Consider the following 18,014-nt stretch of genomic DNA (forward strand, 5'->3'; position numbering starts at 1 on the left):
GAAACTTAAAAGCAAAAACTTTTACTTCTCAGGTTTGTACTTGGCAAATTTACAGAAAAGTAAAAACAAATGGAACAACAATGGGCAGGCATTGCATGGCCACACATATTGAATATTTAATTATTAGGCCTCTACTACAAGCAATTGGTCTGTTATGAAAAAATATGGTTGACACATCTTTAAAGGGAAAAATGTTCAGCATTCAGAGACCTGAAATACTTTCATCTTAACTTGCAATTTGCATATTTAGACTTGTGATATAACTTGGATTTGTCTCAAATTACTTGAGACACTGAGCTGTAATATACATGAGACTTGACTTGGACTTGTATCAAGTTACATGGGGTTTGTTTGAGTTGTTGTGATAGACCTGAGACTTTACTAGAACTTGTGATACTTGTGACTTTGACTTGTCCTGAATGTCTTCTGATGTGACTTGGATTTGTCTTGCATGACCAGACACTTTTAATAGTCCCCAATGACTTGAAACTTAGCTTGGACTTGTCTTCAGTGACTTGAATCCTGGCTTGAGACTAACTGTGATAGACATGAGACTTTAATTAAACTTGTCACAAATTACTTGAGACTCAACTTGGACTTGTCTTAAATGACTTGCGACTTGCTGTGATAGTCTTGGTACTTGACTAGTACCGAATTACTTGGGGTTTGAGTTGCTGTGATAGACCTAAAACTTGACTAGAACTTGTCTCATGTTACTTGTGACTTAGACTTGTCCTGAATGACTTTTGATGTGACTTAGATTTGTCTTACATGACAAGAGACTTTTAATTGTCCCTGATGACTTGAGACTTGACCTGGGCCTCAACTTGCTCTGTAGAGTCTTTCCTTTTCTCCAGGAGGTGCATGTCCAGCTCTTGCAGCTGTTTCAGGAAGCCCCAGTTGGGGATGATGCGCCTTCGTTTTTTCACATGTTCGATGGCGTCAACCACCGTCATCTTCTCACAGATCATGAGGTAGGCGAGGAAAAGTGTGGCGGACCGACTCCTTCCCATTACGCAGTGCACCAGCAGTTTATCTGGAGATACAGAAATCACACAATTGGAATAACTATGCTCAGTTGAACCTCTTGGAAACAAACACACCTAAAATAACATACCCAAAATGAATCATCAATAACTCCTCAACTATTAGGCCTAGATGCATAATTCTGGTCTCCTTTGATAGGTCAGAAGCGAAGGAATATGAATAATTTTTCTATTAAAGAGTAAATGGAAATGCAATAAAGGAAAATATATTTTTATCTTCACCTGGTATAAAATCTATATTTTAATAGCTACATCACCATCAAAACCATCATCCTATAGATTATAATGCCACTGACTATCTTCTAATACACCTGGAATACAACTGTAAAACAATCAAAAAAAAAAAAAAATCAAAAATATACCAGGCAAATGGCCATATTTACTGTTTATATGTTCACTTTTATTGGGAGTTTTCTTCAAAATACTATTTCTGTCCATACAACCACATTTCAAATAACATAAAGCTTCCAAAACATTGAAATACTGATATATTTATCAACATTCCTATGACCAAAAGCACTCCTCTGCTTTACAGGCCCACTACATCCTACAGGGCTCTTTCTCTTTGTATTGTGCAGACGAATCTTTTCATATATATTCTATATATATATTATAAAAGTTAATTTAGCTGCTTGGTGTTTGATATGTGTTTGGTGTGGATAAAAATGGTTGGTTTGAGATTCGGAAAATCAATTGTTGGGCAGGTCCATGCTGAACTTAATCAATTTATAGGGTCAGTTCACCTAAACAACAACAAAACATGTTCCATTTCCTATTAGTTTTATTAACTCAATTCAGTATGTTTTCTGAGATTTCTGCCACAAAACTCAAAACATTTGTGGTCCTCAAAGAATATAAAACTTTCCCGAAACAATGTCTTAGATAATCCACAGACCTCACTGAAAAAGTCTGTATACAATCCCCAGATACCAGGACATTGTTCGTGAAAAATATACACTCATGTTGGGTTTTTCAAATGTAGGCTTTCATTACTTTGAGCTCCACAAATGAACATTTCTTTCATACCATTATAAAAGGATTGTGGCTGAAGTTTAAGGGTGAATATCTCAAAACCTGGACACCTACAAGCAACACCTTTTGCCACCAACTCAGTAACCATGGCGGTGAATCTGATTTCAATTGTTGTTCTCACTCAAAGCTCTGAAGAATTACATTTCAAAGACAACATTTTTTCAATGCTTTCGAGCCCTACAAACAAAATGACCGTCATCGCCCTACATTCTCAGGTGGTTGGTGGTGGATGTTTATGTACAAATATCTCAATGCCTTGTCATTAAAATCAAAACTATCAAGACCAAGTCCTTTCTGTGATGTGGCTGAAATGACCCTTTAACCATGTGTCATCTTACTCTGGGGATTGCTCAGTGTTTCTTCTATAAATCGGGCAGCAGAGAAGAAATACTGGCTGAGGTCAAAGGCTGTGACGTCTTCTGCTGCGACGCCATAGTAGACAATGTCCATGTCACTGTAGTAACCCGATCCGGTGTCCACGTTGTTCCATGTCCCCTCTGCTGCATTCAAAATGTGCGTAATCCCCAACCTCTTCAGATTATACTTGTTCTTTGCAGTCTCCCTGCAAGAAGAATTATTATTTTAATCCTCTATTATTTTATTCTGTTTAGTAATGTAATAGTTTTCATTTTACTTACTCGTCCCCGATGTAGACATTAGGCCAGACCTCATTGACATGAGTGTAAGCCACACTCCCACGGTTTAGGATTTTCTCCAGCTCATAGCCCCCAGGTGTGACATATTCATCCACTGGACTGGATTCCTCTGCTGCCTTTGTAACATTTATCTTAGTGCCAGTCTTTGAGTTGCGAGAAGCCATTTTCTCACTGTGGCTTCCTTTCACACATGATTTATTAGCTTAAGGGGGGGAAAGAAATGCCACACTTTATTTTTTGTTTCCTTTCCACTTTCCTCGCTCTTCAGTCTTGAAAAAGTGAAAGTTTTGTTTTTTTGTTTTTCCCATGCACATCCAATACCACTCACCGAGAAATCCAAGTCCTTCTTCTTCCTGCCTGAAAATCTTGTTTATATCATTCTGGCAGCTTGTCGTGCAGCAGTCCTTAAAGGCAGAACATGTTATGGTTTAATTCTGGCAGGCTCAAGTCAGGGCACAGATTGTATAACCGCTCTGTGACGAGCATCAAATGCAGAGGATATTTTTAGGGCTGTGATGTGGCGGGCCCCTGACCTTAGCTGCCACGTTCCCTGCCTGTGGGGAAAACTTCCGCCCAGCCAGTCCCTGCCATCCACTTCTAAACACACAACTTTAATCTCCACTGCTGGCAGGAAGCCGTGCTTATCCAAACTTTGCACTTGCCAAAGGATACCCATATTCACTGGAGTGAACAGAGCACTTGGAGCTTTTGCTGTCGTCGTATGAGCGACTCCTTGAAATTGTGTCAGTCACTCTTAGCCTTTCTGCATATATTCAGACGTTGGGAGAAACCGTGTAAGCGCTGCCTCACAACACCCGTTAAGTATGTTCTGCATTTTGTGGAGCCTCTATGGGCCAAAAGAACTGAAATGTGTCAGACTGTTAGACAGATGAGGTTTTATTCACAGGATGGCACATGTCTTTGATTCCCCAATATATGATATGCATGGTCCATTCAGTGATCTAAATGCAAGCCCCCAAAGTGAGAGTGTGATGATGACTGTATTGCAGAATGGCTGGATGAAGCTGCTAACATGTCAGACGGAGTTTTCACACCATCATACTCCTTTATTTTTCCCTCACATCTTTATACTCTGCCATCATTCATTCTGACAGAGGAATCATTAAACCTGTGATATCCAATTCCTTTTATTTTGACAGCATCTCTCTCCCTCTCTCTCTCTTTCTCACAGTGTGCTCTGGAGAGCATCTCTTATTAAGATGGCTTCAGCGTTTCATCTCTTTTCAAAGCCTGACCTGAATCTGTATACACATTCAGAACCATGCTGGCATATTTTTATCATCTTGTATCAAGCCTCTTTAGACATCACAGTTTTAATTGTACAACACTGGATTGCAGCAGTTAAGACAAAGTATTTTGAGAAATGTGAATATATAAGTGGAGCATTGTTTATTTATAGGAATACATTGTCTTTGTGTTGTTCAAGTACAGCAGGGGTTTTGACAGTTGTGCTACATTTGTTTTAATGGCCTGTGATTTGATTGTGCTGTGTATTAGACATAAACTTAAAGGAGCATACCAGTGTTTCAGTATGTTTCAGCTCCTTAACTACAAACATTGTATACTTTCCATTTTTGCTGACTGTTTTCAAATGTGCACGGTACTGTTTCAGATTTGTTTGATGTATTTTTTCTGACATTGCAGACAGCCGTTGGTTTCAAATGATTTCTGCACAACAAGAAAACAAGTTCACAGCAGAGCTATTTTTATGTTTTTTGGAGACCAGTGAGACCACTGGAGATCAATTCCAAGTCAAGTCTCAAATAATGCAAGACAAATCTTAGTCAAGTCTAATTTCTATCATGGCAAGTCTTAAGTCATTCAAGTCTAAGAAATTTGAGACAGATCCAAACCAAGACACAAATCATTCAAGACTAGTGCAAGTCAAGTCAGAAGTCATTTGAGACAAGTTCAAGGCAGGTCTCACGTAATTCAAACAAGTACAAGCTATGTCTTAAGGAATTTGAGAGTCCCAGTCAAGGCACAAGTCCTTTAGGAAAAGTCAAGTCAAAAGTTTTCATCTCATTCATTGATATTGTGCAGTTTTCCTCTGCAGGGCCAAGGAGGAGTCCAAGTGACACAGTTGATTCAGAAATCCAACATTTGGAAGAATGTTTCTGCGCCTGCGAACAACCTCCACAGCCTCTACAAGGGTAAGTCTTTCCTTGATCATGAGGAAGGCCAGTGCTAGAGTCGCTGAGCGACTGATTCCTCGTGCACAGTGGACAAGCACCTTACCTACACGGACAAGAGACAGAATCACTTAAAATTTCAGCACGTATTAATGTAGGTGTATAACAAGACAGTTAGCTCATGGTTTAATATACTCAGCATAACTAGGCTGGAATGAAAACAAACTGACAAGACTAAACAAAATTATGTGAAAAAAATCTCACAAAGCAAAACTCAAGTGTCAAGTTCTTTCTACTTCAAAAATGTAGTTGTAGATTTTGGAGCGAAATGTAAAAAAATTGATTCTCTTAAATAAAAAAGCATATATTTATCCACATAAAATTGAGTTGAAGATATTATGAAAATGAGAATGAGAATGTCTTCCTCAACATAAAGAGCAAATGGCTGATCTCTGGAGTCTCCAAACTCATCATTTGGCCACAAAGCCCAATTTCAACCTTTTCACACAAAGTTATTTTATATGTTTTGGAGAAGGACATATTTTAAGTCCATAATCTTGTCAAGCAGCAGTTGAGCTGAGACAGTTTAGTTTTAATAGATAATATTAATTTACTCCCTCTGGCATTTTATATATGCAAACAAAACAAGTTGTGCATTTTTGACTCATCATTTCTCAGACTTTGTTAACATTACAGTCAGATTTTCAGCCTGACAGTGCATCTTGTCACATTTTTATACCAAGATGCACTCATACCTTTCTGACTCAGAGCACTATGAATGAAATCCGCCGTCTCAGTGAAGAACAGGCTCAAGTCAAAGTCTTTACAGTCTGGTGCTTCTACTCCATGATACTGTATGTTGATGTCTTTGTAGAAATGTGGCCCGGTGTCAATGTGCTGGGGGCCATCTGCAGCATTCACGACATGTGTTATTCCCAGATTCACTAACAGGGTTTTATGCTGAGCTGTAGCCCTGTAAATGACACAAGACATGATACAAGGAATGTTGCCTTTAGAGATTTTTTGCGCCCGTGGCCAGCTCTCTGACCGTATGTTTTTAAATGCATCACTGGTGGTACAGCTTTTATATTTGTCCCATCAGTTGGCCAAATACAGGACTTGTTAGCAGCAACAGTTTCTCAGTCAGATCAGCATACTGCAGCAGGGCCCCTAAGTGATAATGTCACTTACGCGTCTCCGATGTAGAGGTTGGGCCAAACCTCGTTGACAGCTCCAGTGGGGCGTCTGTTCTTCAGCAGAAGGCTGAGCAGATCGCAGGTGGGTGGTGTCAGATATTCCAGCTCCTCCTCTGGTCTCATATCCGCACCTTTCACTTCAGTGTTGTTGTATAATTATCACAAATTATATTCAATTCAACACGTAGATAACAGTTAGATCATTTCCCCAAATACTTGATGTTCCTGGATGGAAAATTCACGATGTTATTTCTGCTGTCCTGCTAGTTTTTCTTCCTGCAGGCATTTGGAAAGGAATTACAGTAAACTCTGACCTTATTGGTGCAGCTCGCTCTGTTTGCCATCTGAGCAAAGTATCAGTGTTGTTTAGAGGCTGAGCCACGCTGGAACGAGACAGCTGAAGATGCCTGAGTCTGGGCAGGAGCAGAGTGCTATTTATTCCTCAGATGGCTGTGACAGAAGCCAGGCTGCTTGTGTGGTGACAACTTCAACTACAGAACCACAGCAGTGTTTACAGTTGTAATAGTGTAAGTGATTCAAAACATGGTGAGGAAATTTTGTCAGGTTGCCACATTGAGTCAGTTCAAACCACATTATTTTGTACCTAATACAGGCAATTTAAAGGATAATGCTGGTGATATTTGATCTTTTCATTATCAACAACACATCACCTGCAGAGACCAAGCCAACAATTAATTTATTTTATTTAAATTAATGTGGATTTAGCCACTGACTGATATTATCATAAAAAAACTATGAAAAAACATAAAACATGTTGCATTTTGTGACATATTTCTCCATTTACTGATGGACATAGATGCTGTAGTTTATTCTGAAACCACTCAGAGACTGCAATTTCCATGTCAGAAATCACTCCCTGTTCTTTCACTCTCTGCTCCCTCTCTAATAGAAATTCTTTAGTTTACAGTGAGCAGTAAATTGAGATTTCAGACATTTTTGTCACTGTCGTTCCATAAATAATGAGAGTATTTTTAAGGGTACTATAAAGCATCAATTACACACCCCGAAATCAGACAGCCAAATAAAATGGCGATTAAAAAATAGAGAGTGATTTCGGACACAGACCTGGAGTCTTACTGTGAGATTGCCAAGCAACTAGCTGAGACTCCAGGAAGTAACTGGCCAGCCAAGAACTAGTAACTTCCCGTGAAATCAAAACTTAGTTTTTATGTTTTTGTGTACAGATTAAACAAATTAAATATAAATTGTTAATTAGTGAGCATTAGAGGTGCTTCGAGTCTTTATGCTAAGCTAAGCTTTTCTCACTCTAGCTTAAAGGTTCAGTGTGAGTTTTAGTGGAATAGTGGTGAATGTTGGCTCATGGTGGATTCACGTGCTCCTCGGATGGTCCCATTTCCTGAGTTGTGAAGCTGTTCTTCCGACTTCTTTGTTTGTTCATGTGGTCTTAAGTCGGAATGTGGAATCAACATGGACGCTATTACAAAGATGTGTTGGACACACAGACATCTAGTTCATTCTACATGGACAACAAACTAACTGTTATTATAACCATATTACAGATTGCATGTTTGCAAAATATGTATTTGCAATATGGGATTTTGCATAAACGATTTTGCATAAATCAAAGTCCTGTATACTTCTTTATGTCCCATGTACACTTTTGCAATAAAGATTTCAAGAGAAAAAAATTCTCATTATTCCTAAACCACACGGATGCAGCGCTCCCACCTTCCTTTCCAAGCAAGCAGGAGAAGCTACGGTGGTCGACACGCGCTGTGGGCTCTTGAGCTAAATAATACATGTGCCAATTTCACTTCACTACTACTACTACTGCTACTACTACTGTTGCTAGTTGTTCTTCAATTTCTTTGTATTCAACATAGTGACGAAATGCGCTCTGTAGACTTGTCAGTTTCAGCTACTGTGGAAACATGGCGGTGCGTAGATAGAAATGGTTCATTCAAAGGTAATAAAAACACAACGTTTCATTATTTAGGCTCTTTACACACCACTGAAAAAATTGTTATGTATATTATATTGCATTTCTGTCAATAGATCCTCCTAAATATTACACACTGAACCTTTGATATTTAGCATACAGAAATGAGAGTGGTGTCAGTTTTCTCATCTAACTCGCCAAGAAAGCCAATGAGACTTAAATGTTGACAACAGCAGTTGACAAAACGATCTCACTGTAAAGTCCACTTAGTATTTTGACCATTTTGCTCTTTAAAACTGTTTTTTGTAAAGGAATAATATGTCACCCAGTACAACTTCATGGCTCTTTATTTGTTGTTTTTAGTAGTTGGAAAATAATGGAGCAGCATCTACACAGAAAATACTCTTTTTTAGTATAAATTCCTTGTTGGTTTTGATTTCTAAATGATATTTGTTACAATAAAAAGCTTTTAATGGTAGTAATATAAGTCACTGTATTTTTTCACAAAAAATGGAATTTATATTGCATGTTTTTACATTAATATCTTAATTTTAGTTCAAACTAAGATACTGACAGGAGGCAACAATGTAATCCAAATTTTTGGATTGATGGATTTTATCTCATGTCCGCCCGTTGACACTCCAGCTCCTTGATGATCCTTGGCAGTGCAGCTCCTTGTCCAGCTCTCGGAGCTGCTCCAGGAAACCAGAGTTAGGGGAGATGTTCCTGTTGGCACTGACAGCTTTGATCGCATCCTCCAGCGTCATGTTCTCGTGGATCATCAGGTAGGCCAGAACCAAGGTGGATGAGCGGCTGAGACCCATCGCACAGTGGACAAACACTTTACCTGCCAACCAGCGGAAACAAAAACTCAACATCACTTCCTTGTGGATCAGTCAAGAGCTCAGCCATCCTCTACATGCTCCATTTCTATATTTACAACCATGCAATGACTGGATTATTGTGGTGAACGTCTAAATTGTTACTCAACTGTGGATTAAAACCCATGCACATCACAGAGAGCAGTACTTCTAACTCCTGACTAAAAGTTTTCAACAATGTTGCAACAAATGTTTCAACACACGGTAATCCGTGGTTCCTTATCGGGCTTTAGGATTAGGGCGCATAGGAGCGCGTAATTGAACTGTCTTGGCGTCTGTGTATTTCTGCCGGGGATTACTGTAGGCCCCACCACACACTGGAGCCCCCGATCAGCCAGCATGTGAATGAGGAGGCCTCATCTTATTACTGTCATGTCAGATACCGACTTCACTTTGCATAACAGGCCAGGCAGGCACAGGCCACAAACATAATTGTGTAATTTCCATGTCCAATAAAAGTGTTGCTTACAAATTACCAGGGCAATCCATTTAAAACCAATTTTCTTAGCCAAGGTCTGAGCTTATGAGAAGATTACCATGGGGGAAAGATATTAGCTTGATATTATGTTTAGTGTTTGATTTGCATTTTAATGACTAACACAACTGGGGGGTGCTGTAATGGGAATTGACTGACAAATGTTTCTGTACTTTGCCTTGCAGAAAAACTAACATCTTCTCCAAGTTAATGTGTAAGAATGATGAGAAATACCTTGAGCATAGTGAGAGCTCCTCACCTGTGGGCGAGCTCAAAGCATCCTTGATAAAATTGGCCGCTGGGTAAAAGAAGGGACTCAAGTTAAAGGAGGGCATGTCAAAAGCTTCCACTCCGTGATAAGTGATTTTGGTGTCTCTGTAGAAGCTGGGGCCTGTGTTCACGTTGAACTTCCCATCAGCAGCATTAAGTACATGGGTGATGTGGTGAGCCTGGAGTGTCCTCTTGTCTTTGGCTGCATACCTAAAGGGAAAAAGCAGAATTATCTGTCAGGTCAGATAAATGAAAGAAGGGTTTGTCATTTCTGAGAGCACAGTTTATGATAGTGACCACTGCACAAAAAGGAATGCTCATAAATTATTTAAAGTTTATGATTAATAAAACATTAGCAATGCTTTATAGATAATTAATACCCTGTTTGATGCATACATTAAAATAACTTTTGTGGTGTCAAGTTGTAGATACACATGTAAGTTATTAAACCTTTTTGTTGGTGTACCATAGTAGTTTGCTTTAAGATGTTCACCCAGATAACAAGAATAATGAATAATAATAAATAAATAAAAATTACAACTTTTTCACAAAGAAAGCACATATATAAACTGCTGACAGCGAGGTCTGAGGATTATCCACAGCAACAAAGATACTGTTTTCCAAAAAGATTCAATACACCACAAATGAAATTGATTTCGCCACCATCGTATTTGGGTGGTGACAGAAATCCCACAGACAGACATCAAAACTGTGAAACATTAACTGTTGTCTTCTATTTGGGTGCTAACATTTCGTATTTAGCATGTTAGCATGTTCTCATCCTAATGCTACAGCCATGGCTAATTTGGGTAAAGTTTGCACTGTAATGTGCTAATGTGTAGTGTACAGCCTAACGTTTATGTTAGCGTGTTAACATTCATAGGGTTAGCATGCTAATGTTTAGTATATTTCTCCAACAATATCGTAAATGAAAGATCTTGGGTTCTTTCATTTACATGTGGCTTTAAAACCTGGCAACCCAAAAGTACTGTATAGATGGGCCTACTAACTTATTAGGGAAGAATGACACATAAATGCAACAACTGATTTTTGTTTGCCATTAACGGACAGCAGAAACAAGCTGTAAACACTGACATATAAGCTAATGTCGACATGGCGAACTTGTTAGCAAACAGTTTACATAACAGCTTATTTATCCAGCGGGTATGAAGCAACATTAGCATTTATTTGGTGACATGTTTATGGCTGTCTGATGAATGCAAATCATATATTTTTTCTCCACCAACTCCTGAGGCAAATATCTTGCTCCACTATGTTCACCATCTAGTTAGTCACTAACTTTTCCATATAATGCTGGGCAGGTTGCATGTGGGTGGCCTACCCCCACCTAATAAGACCCTGCAATGCTCCAAAGGACTGAGGGCAACTGAGTCAGGTGAAAATTATCTGTGGATTCATCACTAAAACACACTTTGTGTACAAGTGTGATATAAAAAATTTTGATTATAGCTGCTTTTTTCAAAGAATACATTATTGTTAATTGTTTAATAGTAATATAACCATTTTACTGGTGATAACTTGTATATATTAGTAAAGTATAGTATATTACTGTTATTGTAAAGCATGAAATTTGAAGGTTCTGGTCTCACATGTCTCCAATATAGATCCTGGGTTGAACCTCATCCATATGGCTGCTGGTCCCTTTCTTTGTCCACATCAGCCTCTGGAGCTCTGAAGCCGGGGGGGTCTCATACCTGACATTTGCCCCCTCAGGGCTCGCCAAGCAGCTGAAGCCTCTGGGCATGTTTGGATTCTCCCCTTTTACCACTTCTACAACCTGTCACACAGAAGTGCCACAAGATATGAAACTCTAACAGAGTTTAACTGGGAGTTTGAGCAGTGGGTTTGTTCAACCAACAGAACTGGTCATTGCTATAAAGATTTTTGGACCACACCTGAGTACTGAAAAGTCACCCAAAGGACCTGAAATGTTTTTTTCTTTACCTTGTTCATCTATAGTTTAAGAAAGGAAATGCAGATACAGTTTCAGGCACCATATGATCTTAATTTGTATGCTAAATAACTCCATTGATGACTTCTAATAGGCTTTATGAAGTGAGACCCTCATCTTAGGTAACACTGGAAGAGAAATTACAGAAAAAGGGATTAGAGTAAGGATAATTAATTAGAAGATCAGGTATACAGGCATATAGCCCTTAAATATACTATTTAAATATGCCAGTAAATGCACTCCACAGCAGCAAAGGACCACAGGAACACATAATTGTAAGATGACCTTATGGTGTACTCATTATTTTATCTACAGTTCAGTAGCAATTGGTATGTTTATTTATTTATCTCCAGAGATACAGAAAAATTGGTATTCAAGACCTTTTACCATCAGCTTTTCATTTCCTGCAGGCAAATCTAACCTGTGCATTTACAATTTACAGACTGGGCTTTAGAGAGACTTATACTATGCATGCTGTATACATTAGCATCCATTTAGGCAGCTGAGTGATTCTGCTCTGGGCTGAGGACGTACAAACGATGTGTATGCATTGTTATAGTAAAGAAACCGATGACAGCTTAGCTTCTTATTTGCATTCTGCTGTCGTGTGGAGACATAATGTTGGAGACTTATTGTCGTGTCCACAAGGATGAGTCATTGAGACCAAATCTGTTTTAGTGACCTTTTGTTAAGCTGCTGTGGCATATGAAGGTGCACTCAAACATCATGATGGCGTTATCCATTTCTGCATGTGTGTGGTTGCATGCGTGTCTCCCAGGGCATGTGTATGCAAAAAACGCTGCATCTGACCCAACATATGCTACATGCATAGTGTGGGAGTCTTGAACAGTAAAGTGTGTCTTTGCATGTGCCCAGAGTACCTGGAGGCTCTTCTTTCTTCTCATTGATCTATAAGTACAACCCTTCCCTCCCTCCCACTGTCAGGGCAGAGAACTGATTTCCCTGGTGCACAAGTTGAGCTGCAGCGCTGCTTTCATAGCCTCCCCCCTTAGGCTAACCTGTCCTTCCTGCTCTACTTCTGTGTAATTAAAGATGCTATGTATGGGAAAGTGCCCACGGTTAACATGGAGGGCAAACAAAAATGGCTTTTTACCTCCTCCGGGCCTCTTCTTGGTGGTTTTATGAATTACACTTCTTTAGCCTTTTGGATATGGTTCGTCTGGATTTGTAAGCAAATTAGTAGAAGAAAAAAGTGTGGTAATTCCATGAGGCAAGGCAGTATCATCACAGTACATACTCATTTATTAAAGTGCTTTATAAACATGGTGACCTTGCAAACAAAGGAATATAATGCTATAAATCCATACACTGTAGGTTATAGACACTGTGTATACTAATAAATATTTTCCAACATGGACTTCTATCTGCAGCAAATATATAAGAACACATTATTAGTAAACACTTGCCTTGGCTGGAAACGTTGCTTTTCAAGGTCTCTCTGAGCTGCATGTAGGTCGACAGCACAACTGTCTGCGTTCTCCTTGGTAATCTACCCTGCAACCTTTTTTGCTATTTTAACATCTGAATCTCAGCCCAAAATAATTCTGGCATCATCTTCTGCATTCCTTAAAGGTTATCCGAGCTACCAGCACAGGAGAGAGGATAGGACAGGGCTTTTTCCAATAGCAAGAGAATTAGATCAGTGCTGCTATACTTGAGCTTAATACTGACACAGTCTTTACTGTCACATTCTGCCTGTACGCTATGTTTAGTTTAGCTCTCTGTGGGTTTTTGATATTTTGATCAGTCCAGTATCTGTTATATAGTCTGTTGTGTTTCACTCATGTCCGTCTCTGTCTGTTACTCATGTCTGTCTTCTTGGTGTCTTAGTTCCCAGTTCAGTGTTTTACTTAGCTTCTGTCTGTGTTCCTTGTTGGTGTTAGTTTAGTGGTGATATGTCTGATGGTGTCTGGATTAGTTTGTTATTTTTGATTTTCTGATCTGTTACTTCTTACTTTGATATGTTTAGTGTTATGTCTGCTCACCTCCAGTAATCTGCCTGCCATGTTGTGTCTCTGGTTTCCCCTTCTGTCTCGCTGCCTCGTTAACCCTGATCCCAGTCACCTGTGTTGCTCCTGCCCTGCTTGTTAGTCCCTGTGTATAAATGTTTGGTGTTTCTGTTTGTTCCCTGTCTGGTCATTGTCATGTGTAGTGTGATGTGTCTCCTGTCCCTGTCTCCTGTCTCCTGTCTCCTGTCTCCTGTCTCCTGTCTTCTGTCTGTTCTTGGAGCTACCTATTCATCATTTTGGATGTACCTGTCTCCGCAACCTGTAAGCTTTAATGCTTGTTTTTTGGTTTAGATTAAAATCCTGAACTTGACGTCGGCTCTCCAGTGTCTTGCATTTGGGCTCTCTCCTGTTGCACTTCATTCAAAACCCTGACATTTAGAGATTATTCTCTACAGAGAAACTAACACCTGGCCATTTGGTAAAGTCAGGAATTTCTGAGCTTTTTAACTTTTATGTGTAGATAATTTAGTGAACGAATGCACAAGAACTGATGTACAGTTTACCTTAATAGATTTCAACAGACAGAAGAAAACGGGCAACTTTTACCTGCAATATGGACAGTCTTCACTAAAACAGCAAAATAGACTGACTTGCAAAAGTGCAGAAAGATAAACATATGTACAAACAATACAAAAAAAATTTATTTTACATTTTTTACTCGCACAAATAAAATATCCATAGAAGAAACCTTCACATTGAAAGTGAACTGACTCCAGCAATGAAAACCAATGCCATGTAATTCAGTGTAGTTTTTCCATATACTGCAGTTTGTCTTTCATAATATTTGGAGGTGTTATTCCCAATGAATTGTTTACTTTAATGTTGATAACGATGAAGACACCCACATGTGTTTGTGTACGTGCGTGCGTGAGGCTGAGCAATAACGATTTATAACAGGCAGGACTCATTGCTGTCAAACTTTACTGTATAGTAGATGTATGTCTGAACCTTTTTGTGTCTGATGTTCCTAATGATTCTACAGATGACAATCAAAAGACTTGAAACCTTGCAATGTGCAGTGGAGATCAGCTCGATGATTACACAAAGTAATTTCACACTATTAACACTGATGGGTTGGTCTCGTTAAAGAGACAGATGCTGAGTTTGGATGTTGACATTCTATCTTTTCTGAGACATCTACAGAGTTTACCAAAAAATAATAATGATACTTTGTAAAACGTTTTCCGTAAGACATTTGGTCCATTCTGCTGTAATACAAAGTGAGGTGCTGAAGAAAAAAACAACAAACAAGAATGAGAAGTACATAACTGAAGACATCAGTAGTCTTAAAATCTCCTTATAATCAGCCTTCATTGTTCAGTATTATCTCTGTTTTCACTTAATTTTATATTATGTTTTCATTTGTTCTACAACCAAGCTGTCTTTTAGTTAAGCCATTTTTAGTTTTTAATATTACTTCCCCCAAAAACATATTTAATAATAAAAACAAAATATGTTACCATGGTAGCAATGCAAGTCATTCTTCGATCCTGTTAGGCTCAGCTGCTCTATGTTGTCAGATTTGGCGCAACTTTCGACATACTTTGTCAGACTCAACTGTAGGTTACTTCACTCAGCTGTGCAGTGAGCTGAATGCTAACATGTGCTTCCATGCATGCAAACAACAAGCTTACTGAATGTTAACATGCTGTCACAATCTAACATACATTACAATACCATGTTCTTTTTCCTTAACCTTCAAAATGCTAACGTGATAATCCTACTTTATGGTAAAAGTACAACTGAGTCTGAAGTCAGTCATTAGTTGAACCAAATTTCATGACGACCCATAAGCTTTACAAATATTTCATGTCTGGACTATTGGACCAACAGACAGACTGGCATCACCATCACTAGCAATAACGCTGCTGTGTGGCTAAAAAGTGTAAACGTCTCTTGATTACAGGATCTGACAGGTTTGCTTTTTTCTGGTCAGCTGAAGATCCAGATCCAACAGCAAAGCCAGGAAATTCCTGTTGGGGTAGATGGCTCTCTTCTTGGTCAATTTCTGCAAAGCCCGTTTGAGCGGTAGGTGACGGTAGATCATGAGGTACGCTAACACCAAGGTCGATGATCGGCTCATTCCCATGATGCAGTGCACCAGAACTTTCCCTAAAGAAGAGACAAGATGAAGGGAAAGGGGGATGTGAAGGGAGGATTAGTGAGAGGCCTCAGTCTTATTAATATCATACATGGCTGCCCGTCTCACACTGTGGCCTTTCATTTTTTCCTGCTGTGAGCTAAAAATAGTTCCCACAATTCATCGCCTTTGTTCACTTAAGGTCCCTTTGCAGACTGGGCCAGACTGTCTCTTTAATCCCAACTTGTCCTTTGCTTGATAGCTTCTTTGAAAGGAGTCATGGCCACATTATAGACTTAAAGTCTGCAAGGTAAGACTCTTATTATTACTGCTGGCTGAAAATACACTTATGTATTACAAGCTGTGTTACATTGTGGTGACAGGTGACATTGAAAGGATGGCATGACGGGAGAATTTGAGTAGACAGGTTTAAGGATTTTTGGTGAGTGAAATAAAAGACATGGTGTGCAAGAACTAGCATATTTTTAAAAGCAAATTACTCAATCTTTGAAGCAGAATTAAAGCAGAAATATGATAATTCATTTGAAAAAAGAAGCATCGAGGAGTCTTACCATCAGGTGACTTCAGAGCTCTATGAATGAAATCAGCTGCAGACTGGAAGTAAACATCCAGATCAAAGTGTGTCGAGTCATCTGCTGGAATGCCACAATACACAAAGCCGCTGCCATAAAAGCTTTGGTTCCCTATGCTGCCTCGCTTGGAGTGTGCAGCGTTTAATATATGAGTTATACCTAATTTCACCAAGGCAGCCTTGTTTTGGGCTACTGCCCTAGCAAGACAAAGAGAGAGAAAGAGACTTATGTGAACGCTAGGCATCACAATGCAATGTTTTTTTACTCCAGAATAACACTATAATTTGCAGTTCTGTGAAAGATAATGTTTAACATTACAAGTTAACACATCTCCTTGCAAGGTAAAGTCTGGTTTAACTTTGTAATAAAATGTATACTTACACATTCCCTATATATATCTTTGGCCAGACCTCGTCGATTTCATTGAGATGTAGTTTGCATGAGTCCAAAACCTTCTCCAGATCCTTCACAGTCAGATATTCTTTGGTCTTCTCTTTCAGGGCTGACATGTTAAGTCCAAATCCCCCGTCTTGGATTCAGTACAGGTCCAAATGTTTGTCGTATTAAAGCAAGTTCCCGTCAACTCCGGCTCAGGATGATCTGAACGAGCAGGTGTTTATCCGCTGTCACTGGACAGTTACCCAATTTAGTGCTTAACCTAGCGTGTAGTCTTACTCGTGCAGAGGGCAAAACAACAAACAGTGCAGCCCGGGATCTGCTTTTCACACTGCTTTGGGACTCTAATTTAATAAGCCTCAAACAGAGATGAATCATTCCAGAAAGCAGTAATAATTGGATGTAATTAAGGACAAAATGTTTAAGTGCATTGCTTATACTGGATGACAGAACTTCCAGTGTAGTGCAGCATTTATGGAACAGAAATACTGTAACAGCTAGTTTACTGCTCTGACATAAATATCATGTGAAAGTAAATTGGCTGAAGAGGGTATAAATTAAGCTTTGCTGATGGCTGCACATGACATCAAACAGACCTCACACTGCTGCAGATGTCTCTTTTAACCCTCCTATTATGTTTCAGGTCTATTTCACACATTTCAGCTTTTAAATTGAAGAAAAACATAATTAACCTCTCTTTTAGGTCATGACTTTTCCTTCATTCTGGGTCATGATTGTGTTATGAAAAAAAAAGTCAGTACTAATGTATACAAAATCAGTCAATAAAGGTCTCCAGGTTATTTTGAACTGGATACAGCTATTGATTGATTATTCAAAGTGCTGCTTCAGCTTAATGATGAATTTACAGTAATGTATGGGGTGGTGATGTGTACATAAAACATTTAAATAACATCCACACCTGCTGGTGAATTTGTGATTCTGGTGATTCTCTGTATTTGAGAAGTTGTATTCCAAGCATTTAAGACACTTAACAATGAGCTCTAGAAGATTGGTCTGAGCCGTTAATGATCCAGGTTTTCTCTGAAGAACATAGAAAACATTAAATGTCTTCCACGTCGTCCTCCACATCTGATTCACAAGATGGAAATGGAAATCTAAACTTTGTCATGTTATATGGTTGCCTATATCGCAGCAAAACCAAGGCAGAGTGCCAGGTTTCAAAGACCTATGTTCTCAGAAAAGATCCAGAGCACACAAGGTTTTAAGACGATCGAAATCTAGTCCATCATTCACAGGTGTGTTTAAAATTGTTAATAAATTAGTCACAACTCATGGAGATGTGTTATTATATA

General features: G+C 39.0%; 4 protein-coding genes across 4 annotated transcripts; all 4 read right to left on the minus strand.

Annotated features, from left to right (window-relative positions):
* Positions 1-5: 5 nt before the first annotated feature.
* LOC119916436 (dual specificity phosphatase 29-like) lies at positions 6-3,246 on the minus strand. The gene is made up of 4 exons (XM_038736446.1): positions 3,063-3,246; positions 2,717-2,936; positions 2,417-2,640; positions 6-1,036 (listed from the first exon to the last, which is right to left on the minus strand). Exons 2-4 carry the CDS (start codon positions 2,896-2,898, stop codon positions 786-788), a joined length of 657 nt encoding a protein of 218 aa, XP_038592374.1. The 5' UTR covers positions 2,899-2,936; positions 3,063-3,246; the 3' UTR covers positions 6-785.
* An 883-nt stretch (positions 3,247-4,129) lies between these two features.
* LOC119916437 (dual specificity phosphatase 29-like) lies at positions 4,130-6,460 on the minus strand. Its single transcript, XM_038736447.1, has 3 exons — positions 6,079-6,460; positions 5,643-5,860; positions 4,130-4,993 (listed from the first exon to the last, which is right to left on the minus strand). Exons 1-3 carry the CDS (start codon positions 6,204-6,206, stop codon positions 4,782-4,784), a joined length of 558 nt encoding a protein of 185 aa, XP_038592375.1. The 5' UTR covers positions 6,207-6,460; the 3' UTR covers positions 4,130-4,781.
* Positions 6,461-8,333: 1,873 nt separating this feature from the next.
* On the minus strand, positions 8,334-12,782 carry LOC119916439 (dual specificity phosphatase 29-like). Its single transcript, XM_038736450.1, has 4 exons — positions 12,717-12,782; positions 11,241-11,428; positions 9,620-9,840; positions 8,334-8,851 (listed from the first exon to the last, which is right to left on the minus strand). The coding sequence occupies exons 2-4, from the start codon at positions 11,393-11,395 to the stop codon at positions 8,625-8,627; spliced, it is 603 nt and encodes a 200-aa protein (XP_038592378.1). The 5' UTR covers positions 11,396-11,428; positions 12,717-12,782; the 3' UTR covers positions 8,334-8,624.
* A 1,489-nt stretch (positions 12,783-14,271) lies between these two features.
* LOC119916440 (dual specificity protein phosphatase 13-like) lies at positions 14,272-16,982 on the minus strand. The gene is made up of 3 exons (XM_038736451.1): positions 16,687-16,982; positions 16,285-16,502; positions 14,272-15,744 (listed from the first exon to the last, which is right to left on the minus strand). The coding sequence occupies exons 1-3, from the start codon at positions 16,812-16,814 to the stop codon at positions 15,533-15,535; spliced, it is 558 nt and encodes a 185-aa protein (XP_038592379.1). The 5' UTR covers positions 16,815-16,982; the 3' UTR covers positions 14,272-15,532.
* Between the last annotated feature and the right edge of the window lie 1,032 nt (positions 16,983-18,014).

Source organism: Micropterus salmoides, unplaced genomic scaffold (genome assembly GCF_014851395.1).
Source record: "Micropterus salmoides isolate LMB-PRFRI ecotype aquatic unplaced genomic scaffold, ASM1485139v1 Ms_hic_scaffold_21, whole genome shotgun sequence".
In the NCBI taxonomy this organism is placed as follows: domain Eukaryota; kingdom Metazoa; phylum Chordata; class Actinopteri; order Centrarchiformes; family Centrarchidae; genus Micropterus; species Micropterus salmoides.

Excerpts from the sequence above, each read along its gene's own strand:
- LOC119916436 (XM_038736446.1), bottom strand. The coding sequence starts at position 2,898 with ATGGCTTCTCGCAACTCAAAGACTGGCACTAAGATAAATGTTACAAAG. Across the intron at positions 2,641-2,716 it reads AATGTCTACATCGGGGACGA|GGAGACTGCAAAGAACAAGT; the intron begins GTAAGTAAAATG and ends TTCTTCTTGCAG. Across the intron at positions 1,037-2,416 it reads AACACTGAGCAATCCCCAGA|ATAAACTGCTGGTGCACTGC; the intron begins GTAAGATGACAC and ends CTGTATCTCCAG.
- LOC119916437 (XM_038736447.1), bottom strand. The coding sequence starts at position 6,206 with ATGAGACCAGAGGAGGAGCTGGAATATCTGACACCACCCACCTGCGAT. Across the intron at positions 5,861-6,078 it reads AACCTCTACATCGGAGACGC|GGCTACAGCTCAGCATAAAA; the intron begins GTAAGTGACATT and ends TGTCATTTACAG. Across the intron at positions 4,994-5,642 it reads TAGTGCTCTGAGTCAGAAAG|GTAAGGTGCTTGTCCACTGT; the intron begins GTATGAGTGCAT and ends TTGTCCGTGTAG.
- LOC119916439 (XM_038736450.1), bottom strand. The coding sequence starts at position 11,395 with ATGCCCAGAGGCTTCAGCTGCTTGGCGAGCCCTGAGGGGGCAAATGTC. Across the intron at positions 9,841-11,240 it reads AGGATCTATATTGGAGACAT|GTATGCAGCCAAAGACAAGA; the intron begins GTGAGACCAGAA and ends TTTTCCCTTTAG. Across the intron at positions 8,852-9,619 it reads TGCTTTGAGCTCGCCCACAG|GTAAAGTGTTTGTCCACTGT; the intron begins GTGAGGAGCTCT and ends GCTGGTTGGCAG.
- LOC119916440 (XM_038736451.1), bottom strand. The coding sequence starts at position 16,814 with ATGTCAGCCCTGAAAGAGAAGACCAAAGAATATCTGACTGTGAAGGAT. Across the intron at positions 16,503-16,686 it reads AAGATATATATAGGGAATGT|GGCAGTAGCCCAAAACAAGG; the intron begins GTAAGTATACAT and ends TTGTCTTGCTAG. Across the intron at positions 15,745-16,284 it reads AGCTCTGAAGTCACCTGATG|GGAAAGTTCTGGTGCACTGC; the intron begins GTAAGACTCCTC and ends TCTCTTCTTTAG.